This window comes from Mytilinidion resinicola (assembly GCF_010093595.1).
Source record: "Mytilinidion resinicola strain CBS 304.34 unplaced genomic scaffold BDZ99scaffold_16, whole genome shotgun sequence".
Lineage (NCBI taxonomy): Eukaryota > Fungi > Ascomycota > Dothideomycetes > Mytilinidiales > Mytilinidiaceae > Mytilinidion > Mytilinidion resinicola.
Genome location: NW_022985452.1, coordinates 9,759 through 24,127, shown reverse-complemented (window position 1 = coordinate 24,127; position 14,369 = coordinate 9,759). Strand labels below are relative to the sequence as shown.

The 14,369-nt window shown below is 54.3% G+C and overlaps 2 protein-coding genes across 2 annotated transcripts; one reads left to right on the top strand and one right to left on the bottom strand.

Annotated features, from left to right (window-relative positions):
* Positions 1-2,653: 2,653 nt before the first annotated feature.
* Positions 2,654-4,029, top strand: BDZ99DRAFT_465805 (uncharacterized protein). Its single transcript, XM_033720634.1, has one exon. The coding sequence runs from the start codon at positions 2,747-2,749 to the stop codon at positions 3,590-3,592; it is 846 nt and encodes a 281-aa protein (XP_033573118.1). The 5' UTR covers positions 2,654-2,746; the 3' UTR covers positions 3,593-4,029.
* Positions 4,030-5,118: 1,089 nt separating this feature from the next.
* BDZ99DRAFT_573741 (putative polyketide synthase) lies at positions 5,119-13,287 on the bottom strand (the record flags this gene model as incomplete). The annotated part of the gene is made up of 6 exons (XM_033728318.1): positions 5,119-6,089; positions 6,141-7,312; positions 7,372-11,354; positions 11,402-11,512; positions 11,566-12,395; positions 13,230-13,287. 6 exons carry the CDS (start codon positions 13,285-13,287, stop codon positions 5,227-5,229), a joined length of 7,017 nt encoding a protein of 2,338 aa, XP_033573117.1. The 3' UTR covers positions 5,119-5,226.
* Positions 13,288-14,369: the final 1,082 nt, after the last annotated feature.

The following is a 14,369-nucleotide window of genomic DNA, read 5'->3' as shown; positions in this document are numbered from 1 at the left end:
CCAGAATGCTTCCTATACGTCACGTGCACTAGCTGCCCGAATATCTACCGAACCTCAAGAATTCAACAACTTCAGGAAGCAGCGCGATCAAGACCTGCGCAGCCCACGCCTAAGTTCGCATAGCTCGTCGAGTTGTTGTTAGGCTTCAACGGCGACACACACTTCTTCCACACCATTGATGATCCTAAGGGTCCAACCATTCGGATGATCGAAGCCGGACATGTCTGGAAAGGCTTTAGGACCATCGCACGTAATCCACGCACCATCACACGGCGGCTTCGCTCAGACTCATTGCCCGCCAGTTCCCTTAAGGATCCATAGGAAAGTATGGCCATCACCATGCCACACATGTCCACCGCGCACTACTTTGCGGATTCGCTCGGGCAGGAGAATCAGGATGTCCTCACTGAAGAAATGAAGCACGTTTGATGTGGCGCCATATCAATGTCAGGCCATTTAGACACCGGACGAGCGCTGGCGAACGAGAATATATCGGATGACATCAATTTCCCGCTTAATTACTTTGACGCAGCCGCATACGGCACGAAGGCGGCGTCGGAAATGTAAACATTCGCCGCACGAGGCAATCCGTCCGTGACAGCCTTGCTCACGTCCACCTTGCTACCGCTGCAAGTCTGAAACGCAACAACAATACAGCCTCTCTTCATGTCCGGTGGTCACCCTCTAAAACCAAGCCACAAAATTACCGCACGAGGTAGCAACTCTGGGCGCCTTAGACGGAAACAGCAGTCTAGCCAATCGCCCTTCAAGCCGACCACGTATTAGCCCAGAGAGGAGGCTGACCAGGATCGACTCCGGTTTAGCGCTGAACCACCGGACGTGAAGAGAGGCTCTAAGTTTCCAAAGGCCGAGGACTACGAGGAGCCGCGTCGCACGGACGTTGACGCGGGGTGACGTTGGTTGGAGTTGATCGACGATAGCATCATCGCATGGCGCGACCGGGGCTTCGGGAGTCGTGGCATGGCCGCCACGTGCAGCCGCAGATTGCCTCGAGGCTGGCGGGCGGCGCTGAGTGGCTCGCGGCAGAGGGGACCGAAGTCAAAAGTCAAAAGCGCCCCAAGGATGGTGAAGGAACCGATCAGTCGGAGAGAGTGCGCGTACTGGTGGGCTCTTGGCGCCCCCCGGAACCAATATACAGTCCCCCGCCCCGCCCTGAACGGACTGACGACCACAGCACCACCGTGCACGAAACATCGCACTCAGTCCGTCCAGGACGGGATTGTACAACGATGATTCGTAAACACCGATCTCCGTGTTTTCTCATACATTTTCACGTGCATTTCAACGCGTGTAGCATTCTCACCAATGAAGCTTTTCAATTGTATATCAAATTGTATTTCGATTTCTTGGCTGGTGTTTCACTTCTTGATTTCCGTGTCAATCCTCTGGTTCCTCCTTCACCTACGTGTCTTCCCCATCGTCGCGCATAACCTTGAGGCCTTATTTCACAACGAGTCGCCTCTTGATGTGATGCGTACGTCTATTTGCGAGCGGAGAGAGCACTTATATTGGAGTTCAGTGCAAATGAAGCATGAGATTCCATTGGTCATTTAATGGGGGTTGTGACGTTCACGCCCTGACAGACTATACTTACACAGGAAGTTCTCCAAGGTCGTTAAAAAGTCCGCGCATTTCGAGTCTTCTTTGAGAAAACGTGCGAATATCTACTCTGTGCCTCTCGAATCAAGTCCTGAACATGACGTCTCACCCCCCCTAGGCCAGCGGTTTCCAAAGGCTTTGCAACCAACAACGCCGAAATTTCTAAACCTATTCGGTTGCAAGCGCGTGACCTCTCTCGGACTCCGTCAAGCGGTCAGAATATCCCCACTTGGTGCGTTGAATCGAATATCAGGTGTCCCGCCGTAGGCCCCAGCACCCGTCAGCGTGGCTGGGATCTTACCTATGTCCGCATAGCGCTGCTCGCTCCACCTATTAGAAAACGCCCATCGTCGTTGATCACGGTAGCTCGGTGTACGGGATGTAGGAACCCACAATGGTCGTTGATCACGGTGTGTGCGATGTAGGAGCACAGCATACATAAGACTAGCAAGCTCGACAGAAGCCAGGTTTATTCAATACGCATGCCTCGAATTTCATGCTGTTTAGACATTCCCGGTAAGCTGCGCCACCGTGCTCTTATTTCCTTGGCCACCTGCGACTAACAACCTGTGTCTCCTATTAGATAACTTAACACTGTCACTTCATTCTACAGTAGGTTGTAAGGCGCCTCCTGTATCTTTCATCGAACATCGCTAACAGCGAGCAGACATCATCAACGACAATGTCAAATTGGCCAGCAATGACGGACGACAACAGGATGCGACTACGAGCGTCGTGCAACGCCTGCAACGAGTCCAAAGTGCGGTGCAGCCAGCGAAAGCCGACGTGCTCAAGGTGTGAGCGCAACGAAACTGAGTGCATCTACGGTCTGTCGCGGAGAACACACAAGGACGCGCCACCCATTTCGATCCCCCCATCGCAGCGAGGGAGGGGGCTTTCGCGGTCAGGGAGGCCTCCGCGGGCCTCATCCACCGACGATACTCGTGCCAGTACCAACGGCAATAGCAACATTACGAGCAACCCTGCGACCCAATTCAACGATTCGAGTAACACTGCGGCCCAGTTCAATGGTTGTGCGATGCCCGACGAACCGGCCGCGACGCACAATAATAATGCAAACCTTCTCGCCGATTACATGTTTCCGATGCCAACCGAACCCGCGCCGATGATGGACTTTAGCGGCCTAGGAAGCACCAGCAGCATGGCGCCTGGGCAGTTCGCAACGACGGGAGCCGATTACGCCAACACCAAACCTTGGGTCCTGGGATCCCTCTTCGGCACCAACCACAATGGCGACGCCCTCGACATGGGGATGTGCTGGGCGCTGAGCGGCGAGGGTGAATGCACTTGCCACGCGGGCGTCACGGAGCTGCTGGCGTCGATGCGCGGCAGCGGCACCAGCAACGACCAGCGGCTGTCACTCGACGCGCAGCTCGCCAAGCTGAAGCTTTGCATCATGTCGTCCGAAACGTCGATGGCGTGCTCGCACGGCGGCGAGGACTCCGAGCCCATCCACATCATGGCCGTGGCCATGCTCATCGGCTACGTTATTGACGACTTCAAGATGCTCGCCAACGACTCCGCGCCGCGCAAGGCGTCGTCGTCGTCGTCGGCGGCCGAGATGGCGACCTTGGGGAACGCCGAGAGGGGGACCAAGCCCATGCCCATGCCCAGCCGGGCCAACACGCCAACCAACATGTCCCTGGGAGGCCTCATGGAGCCGCGGCTGTCGTGGGGCGTGCTCGAACTAGAGGAGGACGACGAGATGGACCTCCGACAGCGGCTGTACCTGCTGTCATTCCGCAAGCTGGAGCGGCTGCTGTCGCAGCTTACACTGTATCTGCGCGATCTGCACAACCAGTGGGCCGGCCTCCCAGACCCGTCGCGGCACACGGCGTTTATGATTGCGTGCGATTACACGCGCATATGGCTCGAGAAGAAGGCCGGTGACGTCAAGAGAATGTTTTCAGTGCCCGCGAGAGACGAGACGATGGATTCAGCGCTTGCATAGCATTTTTTATTTCATTGAGTTTGTGATGCATGATGAACATTTTAGCACGGCGGCGTTTCTGTTTTCTTTGTTTTTTTTTGTTTGGGGCGTTGGGGAAAATATGCATGAAGTTACACTTCCTCGGTGCACCCTTTGTATCTATGCATTCAGTGCTGTTGCGTCTCACGGGTAAGGCTCCGGCCGGATGTCGGGTTCGAGTGGAACGGTCCGTAGCATGGCCTCTACGCAGTAAAACCTTGGTATAGTCATACGGCTTTTCGGAGGGCTATGGAGGGTATTACTGTATCAAGAGTCACATGTAAGTGATTTGTATACCAATGGTCTCCAAAACAGCAAGGTCAAGGGGGCACTCCTCCATATAAAAAAGCCCCTGGTCAGTGTAATATTGGTGAGCCGGGGCTTATGATACCATAGTAAGCAAGTTATTATAATAGCCCTCACAAAACTGGACAGTCCGGCGAAAAAACAGCACTGTATTGAATATATCGCTATAACCCGAAAACTTTATAACGAGGACTTTTTGCATTTGCCCGAACCGTCACTAATGCAGGGTTCTTCCTAGGCCACACGTTGCTCATCCTTGTCGGTCAACGGACCAAGCCCTGCCCTGTCGCACCGTTCACAAAACTCCGTAGCCCGGGTTTTTGTAGTCCTGGGCCCGGCCGTAGCTGTCGTGCCACTAGCGATGTCACTGTCAGCCTCCTTCCATATTTGTCGTTGGCACTCGGCTTTTGCATGAATTGGGCTGCAGCTGCAGATGTGTGAGTTCTGAATGTCGTTCACCCAGGAAGAGGAAGCGAGAATCAGCCACTCCCGAGAATTGGCGAGGATTTGAGGGAGGGGCGAGCGGCTAGTCCAAATTCCTCTAAGCGTGACTAAAACTGCTCGCGGAACAGTCCACCAATACTCGTTAGTTGGGTGAACGACGTTAGTTCATCGGACGCGTCTAGGAGCTGTATTACGCTGACGGGTTTCGGAGATCAGCAAGCGTGCTAAGAGAGGCGTCCGGATCTCCTGAAAGAATATGGTAATGCGACCAAGGGCGATTTCATCTAAGGGACAGGTCTTTGCTAGGCTACCTAGGACCGTGTACGGCACAAGGCAATAGTCCGCTTCCACAACGCTTTCATCAGAGGTTCAAATTCAAACATTCACAAGCGCCAAGACGCTGAGGATGATGCCTAGACCATCCAATTTCGCACCTTATAGAGGTCCCTTTTCTATTGAGACTAGCCCGCAGGTACTCATCAAACTCATCCTCATGATTCACTGGTGGAGCAATCCGCACACGCCGTGGCCAACTTGTAGACTGCTAGTCGCCTTAGCAGCTGCATGTTGTTATGTGTAGGCGAGGAAGTAGCCTCGTTGTGGTGTTTACTATAGTACATGGGCAAACCGGGAGTCGGGTTATCCTGCAGTGAATGTATTAATCAGACAGTAGTGGATTGATCGTTAATGCAATCAGAATGTCAAAAGGTCACGTAGTATGTTCGAGGTATGTCCGAATCATGGCGCCCTTTTTATAACCTTTGTAACATAATCCATTCTATATACCGTAACACCTAAAGAGTAAAAAGGAACAAAATGAAAAATCATAACTCCATTGATACTAAAAAAGATCATAACTTTCCAACTCACTCAGGCTTCAAAGCCGCCGGCAAAACCGTACTCTTCGCCGCCAACTTCGTCGCAAAAGTCGATATCGGCACACCCGCCAACACATCAAACACCGTAACACTAGTCTTCAACTCTTTCAACGCCCAGTTCATAAGCTCAATCGCCACCAAACTGTCAATACCATAGCTGTGCAAGAACCGCTCCACATCAATCTCCTCAACAGGCATCTGCAGCATCTTCGCAACCTGCTTGACGAGCGCATTGGTGATAGCGGTGGCTGCTTCCTCGAGAGATTCGGCCGCTGCAATGAGCGTGTGTGTCGGTGCCGAGGCAGAGGCGGAGTCGGCGCCGGAATCCTGGTTGCGGGTGCCGGTGAGGGCCATGATGCTGAAGCGCTTGCTGTCGAGGTAGAACGGAGCGTCGATCCCAGCGGCGATGGCGCTGCCGCCGGTGGCGAGGCCGGTGATGACTTGCGCTCCGCCGGTGGCGTGAATGTCGCCGTCGATGGCGCGCTCCATCAGAGCGTGGAACTCGGGCTCTCGAATGCCGTAGGGCTTCTCCCACTCCATCAAGCTCTCCGTGATGCCGGTCTCCGCTAACACACCAATGTCGCGCATTATGCCGAGATCGACCGTCGTAGCGCGCTGTCCCTGAGCGCGACGATGATAGGCTAGCGCATCTTCGTAGGCTCCCGCAGCACTGTAGTTGGTCTGTCCACGGTTACCGTAGACGGCGGCGAAAGAGCTGAGCGAGATGAAAAAGTCCACATTGGGAAGACGTTTGGAAAGGTTCCAGCTGCCCTGGACCTTGGGGCGTGTGGCTTCAAGCCATTGCTGGTGCGTCATGTTGACGAAAAGGGTGTCGCGGAGGACCATGGCGCCTAAAAACGGGATTAGCTAATAGATAGGGTAAAGTGAGCTATAGTCCTTACATTGGAAGATTCCGCGGATGGTGCCAAGTTCTTGTGAGCATTTGGCGATCGAGGCTGCGACTGCGCTGTCGTCGGCGACGTCGCACACAAGAGCTTGTACCTGGACATTCAGCTGCTCGAGGTCGTGAACCAACTCTTTTGCAGCAGCGGATTTGGCGCCAGAACGAGAGAAGAAGCACAGCTTTCGGGCACCGAGCTGAACCAGTTTCATGGAGAGACTCCTTCCCAGTCCACCGAGGCCACCAACAAGCACATAAACCCCTTCAGGGTCGAGCTTAAGGCTACTCTTTGGCGGCTGGATTACCGGTACTACATCGTCGTCGCCCCAGGTGAAGACCTGCTTACCCAAATACTTGCCTGCCTGCATGAGACGCAACGCAGTCTCAACTTCGGAAATCGGGTAGCTAACAAGGGGTTCCACCGGCTTCGATATTCCGCGACGGAAAAGGTCGAAGGCGCCTTCGATGATGGTAGCCAGGATGTCTGGCCTGTCTTGCTCAAGATGATTGAGATTGAAGAAAGTGAACGTTGCATCTTGTTGGAATGGTGCCATGTCTAGGCCCGTGTTGGCAAGGATATCTCGCAGACCGATCTCGATAAAGTAGCCAAACGGCGCGATGCAGTGCCACGTCTGGCGGAGAGTTTCACCAGAAAGCGAATTGAGAATAACGTCGACACCGCGCCCATTTGTCATGCGCTTGATGCCCTTGACAAAACTGAGGGCCCGAGAATTGAAAATGTGGTCGTCTGGGATCCCATAGGTGTCACGGAGTAACTTTCTCTTGGTCTCGGATGACACAGTTGCGAAGATTTCCAGTTCGAAGTGCCTCGCAATCTGGATAGCTGCTTGACCGACTCCGCCGGCGGCAGCATGAATGAGGATCGACTGTCCCTTTTGGACTCTAGCCAGCCGGACAAGCGCATTCCACGCCGTACCATGGATGGCTGGGACGGCGGCGGCTTGCTCAAAGGTCATTCCCTCGGGAATTAGGGCGCAAAGCTCATCTCGAGTCCGATGGATAGTTCTGTGCGCGCCGTGACCGTACACTGCTACTCTATCACCGACCTTGAATTTCGTTACGGCGCTGCCCACGCGACGGACTAGGCCGGCCGCGTCAAGGCCAAGTCTCGAATCGGGGAGTTGGCCCATCGCTGCCATGACGTCGCGGAAACTGAGATAGTGTTAGTTTAGTAATATCGGGGTTTTTCGTTCACATGAGTGATTGCTTACTTGACTGACGAAGCCTTCACCTGGATCTCAACGTAGTTCGGCTCAAGCTCTGTTCCAGCTAACTCATCGATTTCCATACAAACCGAATCTAGCATACCTGGTGTCTGAATACACATTTTCAGACCAAATTTCGCGTCTTTTAGTGGCATACTAGTGATGGTAGAGGCCGCGCCGGGAAGCAGGTCGTTGATCTGATCGTTCAATGCAACGTTTTCTTCGATACGACTAACGTGCAAGAGGTCATCCTTGACTAAATACTCGTCTTCTTCAGACTTCGAATTGAAGGCAGTGCTGACCAATTTGGCCAAGCGAGCTGATGAGGAGAGTAAAGCCTCGCCAGCATGGAAAGTGCGAAGAGATAGGCCTGGTGTCTCGTTGCGCACGACTCGAGCCAGACCGTCAATCATGCTCGAGCTCGGATCGTCAAAGGTAGTGACCCAGAAAACGCTTGCGGAGGCTAGAATCAACTTCTTGATGTTCTCGAAGTCGCTCTTGGCGAGGTCCTGAAGGATGGATTCCTGTAATTCAAGTAGGGAAATGCACGTCTTGCCTGCGAGGGAGGATACGTCGGAGCCCCAGGAAAACGTGTCGATCTCATAGCCATGACCCTGGAGGGCTGTGCCGATATCAGATGCCGCTGCTCGAGCTTTCTCGGTCAGTTCGGCGGGCTGGATGAGTGTGATAAGATCTGGCTCGGCACGCCCATTTGTACCGTTGATGCCGTTGGCATGCAAGCTCTTTTGCCCTATAACAAAACTGTGTTCCGCCGATTGGAACACTGTCGTGAGTAACTCATTAGCATAAGACTGGAACTTGACTACAGCGTCTTTGTCTGCAGAGAAGCAAACACTGCCATCAGGCTTCAGGACCTTCGCGATGTTTGAGAGCGTAAGCTCTGCTTGTGAGTCGAATGAGTCGAGATCTGATAGAATGACCACATCGTAACTTCGACCTTCGAGCGACTCCGGAAGGAGTTCCTCAGTGAAATCTAGGGATTCAATGAGGGCATCGTGGGCGGTTTCATCCAGCTTCGCCTTCAGCTCAGCATCCCCACATGCGATGGTAACCTCTCCGGTCTTGGATATGTTGGAAAGGTCACCATGAGTGAGCAGAGAAGAGTTAGATGCGATCTCCAACACTGACAGGGCTGGATTTGAATGGTGAAGGAGCTTCACATATTCAGCCACTTTTTCGGTCCCGCGAATGGGATCAAGGGCCCGCTGAAGTTCTTCAGTCGTCAGCAGGTCAACAGCAGGCCTCCACACCAGCTTGCTGGTAATGGATTTGGCTGCAGTCTGCGTGTTGCTTGCTGAGCCGCCGGCCACCTCGGCGCACAAAAAGCCCCGAATGTCGACAGCCGGAAGATGCTCATTGTCATCGAGCATGAGGATATCGGACTTGAGCTCACGGAAACCATGCTTCGCCGAGTTTGCAAAGCCGGGGAGCTTGACTCCTGGGGTCCAGGGAACGTGGGCAGAGATGATAATCTCGTCAATCGACTTGGGGACCATGGCAGTGAGGGCATTCTCGCCCATGACGGCAGCAAAGGCAAGGTGGAAGATAGCATCGAGCGTGCCTGGATGAATAACATGCGGCCTATCACAACCTTCGGGTGTCCAAGCTGGCACATCTGGAATTTCCACCAACCCATAGCTCTGTCCGTCGCGGTTGCGGGCTTCGCGGACATTAGCAAACGCGGGGCCGTACTGTAGACCCACTGCGCTTAAGTCACTGTAGAACTCGGTGGAGTCAATCCGGCTATTGCAGGAGGCTTTTGCTTCGTCGTACTGAGACGTCAGCGCCTGCAGCTCCAGCGTCCGCTCCTGGCTGGCCTCGGAGCCTGGTGCAGGCTCGTACTCGACTAGAATCAGGCCGGAGCAGTTCTTAACTAGCGCCTTGCTGTCGGGCGAGCTGGTGACGGTGAACTCGGTCCATGTGGATGACGAGTCACGCGTACTAGCATTATGAGGGCGAAGCTGAACAATGCACTCCACGTCGGCCTCTGTGGAGAGGACGGCAGCGGCCGTCAGTTGGATGTCCTGCAACCGGAACGATGAGATCTGCTTGGACGGGTCGGCCGTCTGGGAGGCGGCCTCGAGGGCCATGGCAAGATATCCAGCAGCGGGATAGAGGACAGAGCCTTGGATCTGGTGATCCGCGATCCAGGGCTCCTCGGCCAGGCGGATGAAACCCCGCCATAGATACTCGCGCTCGCCCATGGCCGGGGCGGGCGCACCGATGAGGCTCTGTTTGGGACGGGCGCGGTGCAGGAACTCTTGTTCGATGCGGTCCTCGTGGTAGTAGCGCTGGGCGTGCTTCCACGGGTAGGTGGGAAGGTCGACCAATGGCGCGGTGAATTGCTTGCCGCCGTCTCCATTGACCTGCTGGACGTTCACTTTGTAGCCCTGGGCCCAGAGCGAGCCCGCCAGGCTCAGAGCCGTCTCCACTGCGTTCTGGTTTCGGGCGACGACCGACTGGTATGGGATGTTGGTGATGTTGTGTGCCTTGAGCGTCTGCGTCGCCGGCCCCTGGAGAGCGGAATGCGGTCCAAGCTCGATCAGCAGGTCCACTGCATTCTCATCTGCGCGCTTGCCGTCTCTCACTGGTCGCAGCATGTCGTACACCGCTGTGGAGAACTGGACGGGCGAGATGAGATTGCGCACCCAGTTAACCGCCCCCAGCTGCTCGGCCTCGATGATAGAGCCCTCGACACTGGAGTGCATTATGCAATCCCCGTCTGGAACTAAGGGGACAAGATCCGATAGAAGCATATAGTAGTCTTGCGCCACCGTCTGCATATGGGGGGAGTGGTAGGCGGTGTCAACCTGGAGCTTCCGCGCAAACACACCTGCTTTCTGGAGCATCCCAAGCAGTTGCTCAATGCCAGCGGTGTCTCCGGAAATAGTCACACTAGTCGGTGAGTTAATGCAGGCCACCACCAGCTCTCCCTCCGTCACCTTAGCAAACCATTCCTCAGCCTTCTCGGGAGAGAGACCGGCCGCCATCATAGAGCCTTTAAGGTCGGGGGAGTTAGTCTTCATCTTAGTAGAAAGAACGCCGCGGTAATAGGCCACCCGCCATGCATCTTCTTTGGTTAAGGCGCCCATGGCATAGGCCGCCGCGATCTCGCCGCTGGAATGGCCAGCAACCGCGGAAGGAAGGATTCCCCAAGTCCGGAGGAGGTCGACTAGAGCAACTTGCAACACAGTGCAGAGCGCTTGGCTGAACTCAGCTAAGTGCAGCCGCGAGCTCGTTTTGCTCTTCTCCAGCTCTTCTGTCGCCGACCAGGGGCATTCACACACCTCCTGCAGATAGCGATCGGCCGCAGCTACGCTTTCTCGGAAGACGGGGTAGGCCATAAGCTGCATACCCATTCCGGGCCACTGCGCTCCTTGACCAGTGAAGATAAACCCGAGCCGGGGCTGTCGAGAGGACTGCGCGATCAATGCTGGATTTTCGTCACTGTTCAGCGTCTCAGCAAGCTGATCAGGCGATGAGGCCACTGCGTATGTTTTCCATTGGAGGTGAGATCGCCGATCACTCAACGTGTATGCCAGCTGGGAGAGGAACTCGTTGGTCTGTTTGGCATTTTTGCCCTCGACGTATTGTGCCAAGGGCTCTTTCACGCGCTTGAGGCCCTCCTTGTCCTGAGCGCTCAAAACGAATAGCCGCGGTCCCGAGCGGTCATTCGAAGCAACGTGCGGGATCGGGGAGATGCCTCGTCCTTGAAGGTAGGAAGTAGCGTCGTCGAGGATGGCATGAGCATTGGTCCCGCCGTATCCGAACGAATTGGTACTGACGCGCCGTAGGCCGTTGGTAGGCCATGGTGTCAGCTTTGTTGCGACCTGGAGCTTCCACTCCTCGAATTTGATCTTCGGGTTTCCTTTCTTAAAGTTGATGCTGGGCGGGATCAAGCCAGTTTCGAGAATTAGAACGGCTTTGATAATGCCGGCGATGCCGGCAGCTGCCTCGAGATGGCCAATCTAGATGCGGTCAGTCGTCAATCGCGGACAAAGGCCATTGGACATACATTTGATTTCACTGAGCCAATGATGAGCTTGTTTTGCGATGTGTGGGTAGCAGCAATGGTCCTGGCTAGCGCTGTTGTCTCCTGTACGTCGCCAGCTTGCGTGCCGGTGCCCTAACAACTCGATTAGCCTCAACCCCGTGACCAAAACAGCAGAAGTGACCTACGTGGGCTTCGACATAGCCAGTGTTGTTGAAGTCCAAACCTGCACTCCGATAGACGTCCGCGATGAGCGTCGCTTGCGCGTCAGCGCTCGGGACCGTAAATCCCTTGGTGTGGCCGTCCTGGTTCGAGCCGGTCCCGCGGATGACGGCCCGAATAGGGTCGCCGGCCAGGACTGCGTCGTCCACGCGCTTCAAGATTACGCATCCGAAGCCTTCGCCTCGACCGTAACCGTTGCCAGACTCGTCGAAACTCTTGCACTTTCCATCAGGCGAAATGAACCCCTGGCCGGAGAGGTTCATGAACCATTCCGGATTGAGCAGTAACGAAGTCCCGCCTACGATCGCATAATCAGACTCTCCCGTCCGCAAGCTCTGACACGCTAGATGCAATGCCACTAGACTGGACGAGCATGCCGTATCCAAAGTGAAGCATGGGCCGCGCAAATCCCACAGCCATGACATGCGGGCCGACAGTGCCGTTGTGGGTGATGCCGTTGCAGTGTTGGCAGGGAGATTGTCCGGATCCCTTAACATGCCTTCTCTGTAGTCGCTGGTGAACGAGCCCATGAACACCCCTGTTTTAGTTCCAGCGATCTTGCTAAGGGGCAGGCCAGCACGTTCCAGGGCTTCGTAGGCGACCTCCATCATGATTCTTTGCTGTGGATCCGTGGCCTCGACATCGTTCTTCGGCAGAGTGAAGAAGTTTGCGTCGAATTTGGATATATCCTGCTTCAGGAAATGGGCACCTTTGGCGGTGCTGGTATTGCGGTTCTTTGTTTGCGACCAAAAGGAATCAATATTAAAGCGCTCCTTTGGAATCTTTGACCATGCCGCTGTAAACTAGGGTCAGCCCGAAATTCGAATTCGCGCTCGTTGCTAATTAGGGAGGGAAGGCGGACATTTTCCGGCACAGATTGACTCCCAGAAGGTGTCGAGGGTGTCACCATCACCAGGAAATCTACATGATAGACCTGTCACTGCTACAGAGTGACTGTCTGTATTCTTTGCCGCCCCCATATTTCCTTAAGGAAAGTGTTCGAGAATGAAAGGAAGGATAAGGATCGACGCGTTTGACGTAGGGTAGTTGGAAGTAGAGAGATAGAAGACTGCTCAAATCGCCCAGTGCTTCTACTTGTTCAATAGCATTGAGACCATTAGATTCGGGAGTAGCGAAGTTAAATGTATAGACTCATCCACACAGACCACGGGGGGGTATAAAAAGAGTGCACTTTAGCAAAATAAGTACGATCTATCCGCCCCACGGACTCTAAAGCTAGGAATCTATGGCGCACGCCATAGAGTCCGTGGGGCGGATAGTAGACTTGGAGCGGACAGTGTCGGTGACGGGTCGGGAAATGGCGCAGTTGTCCGTATCCATTCTAGTGGAGGGAACTGTGGCTGGAGGCCGAGAGCAGCTTACGACATTCTCCGCATGTCTCAACATCATCAAGTGGCTTTTTTCATCCACTCTGCTATCATTCGAGCTATACTAGAGAAAGAAGGCCCGCCGGGTATAGGAGATCCCTGGCCGAACCCGAACGTCGGCGTCGTAGACTCCCTATGTAGGTTAGAACTGCGCTTATCCCCAATAGTCCCTGTTGTTGGATATTCTGACTTTAGGAGGCACTACACCGGGGTCTAAATAAGCACGATCTAGCATTTCTCACCGAAGTTCAACGCCGAAGTAGAGGTGAAACTGAAGATCGCGTTCTCCAAGGCATGCATGATTAACTTCGGGCGTCAGACTCGTATTCTATCGGAACTCGGAGTCCACGTTCGTTGGGTCAGCTCATCCAATCGCTCCGCACGACAGCTTTCCCGACGATGACGCACCAGGCACGGGGTTTGCCCGAGGTTTTGTAGGAGCGCTGACTCGTTGCCCTTTTTGGGCGTTAAGCTTGTGGACACCTGCATCGTGATGCTGCGATCTGCTGTCGTTTTTGCCTCGCTTATTTTTCAACGCTATGATTGCATCTGTGGGTCATGCCATCCTGAAACAGAGCTGCATTTGCCCGAGATCTTTTCGCTAGTGTCCCCGAGATCTGGACGCTAGTACAGTCCGCCCCATGAACGGACGGACACGACCGCGCACGGACCGGGGTTTATACAGTGCGAAAACCCTTATTTTGCGCACGGTCGTGTCCGACAAGCAAGCAGCCACAGTAACCGTTGACTGGCGTCGCGGGAAGCAGGTGCCATGTGGCAAAGCATGGCAACCGGGTAGTGGGGTCAGAATTCCACCTCCCAAGCCTTGAGGTTCCAAGCTTCTTCTAATCACAGCGCCCAAGAGGCCAGCTAGCCCTCCTTCATCTGGCAGTGCAACATCGGGCATCAGTGACCCCTGACCATTCAGGGGGGGACTATATTCTAGGAGCCTTGTTGCAAGATTATATCATCTAGAAATCAGGTCCTCTGGTTGGCTGCAATCAGTAGAACCCTATGCCATAACGTCGTTCAGTCCCGAGCGAGCGTCACCCACCACCGAGAATTGGTAAGGATTTAAGGGGGCGAGCCGCTAGTCCAAATTCTTCTAAGGGTGGCCAAATCTGCTCGCGAAATACTCCACCAACTCTCGGTGGTGGGTGATTCTCGCTCGTACATAGGTGAACCACATTAACAGAAGAACTATCGGGTTCTACAGCTAACAAGCTCGGGGAGCTATAGTGCCCGGCGGGGAACTGTATGGCCGAATGTTCCTGAACTATATGCTCTATAGTTGAGTGGTCTCATTTGTAAAAAGCAATAGACTTTATAAGACGTCCATTTCTGAATGTGTGAAAGAGACCACGTCTATATTTATTCAAGCC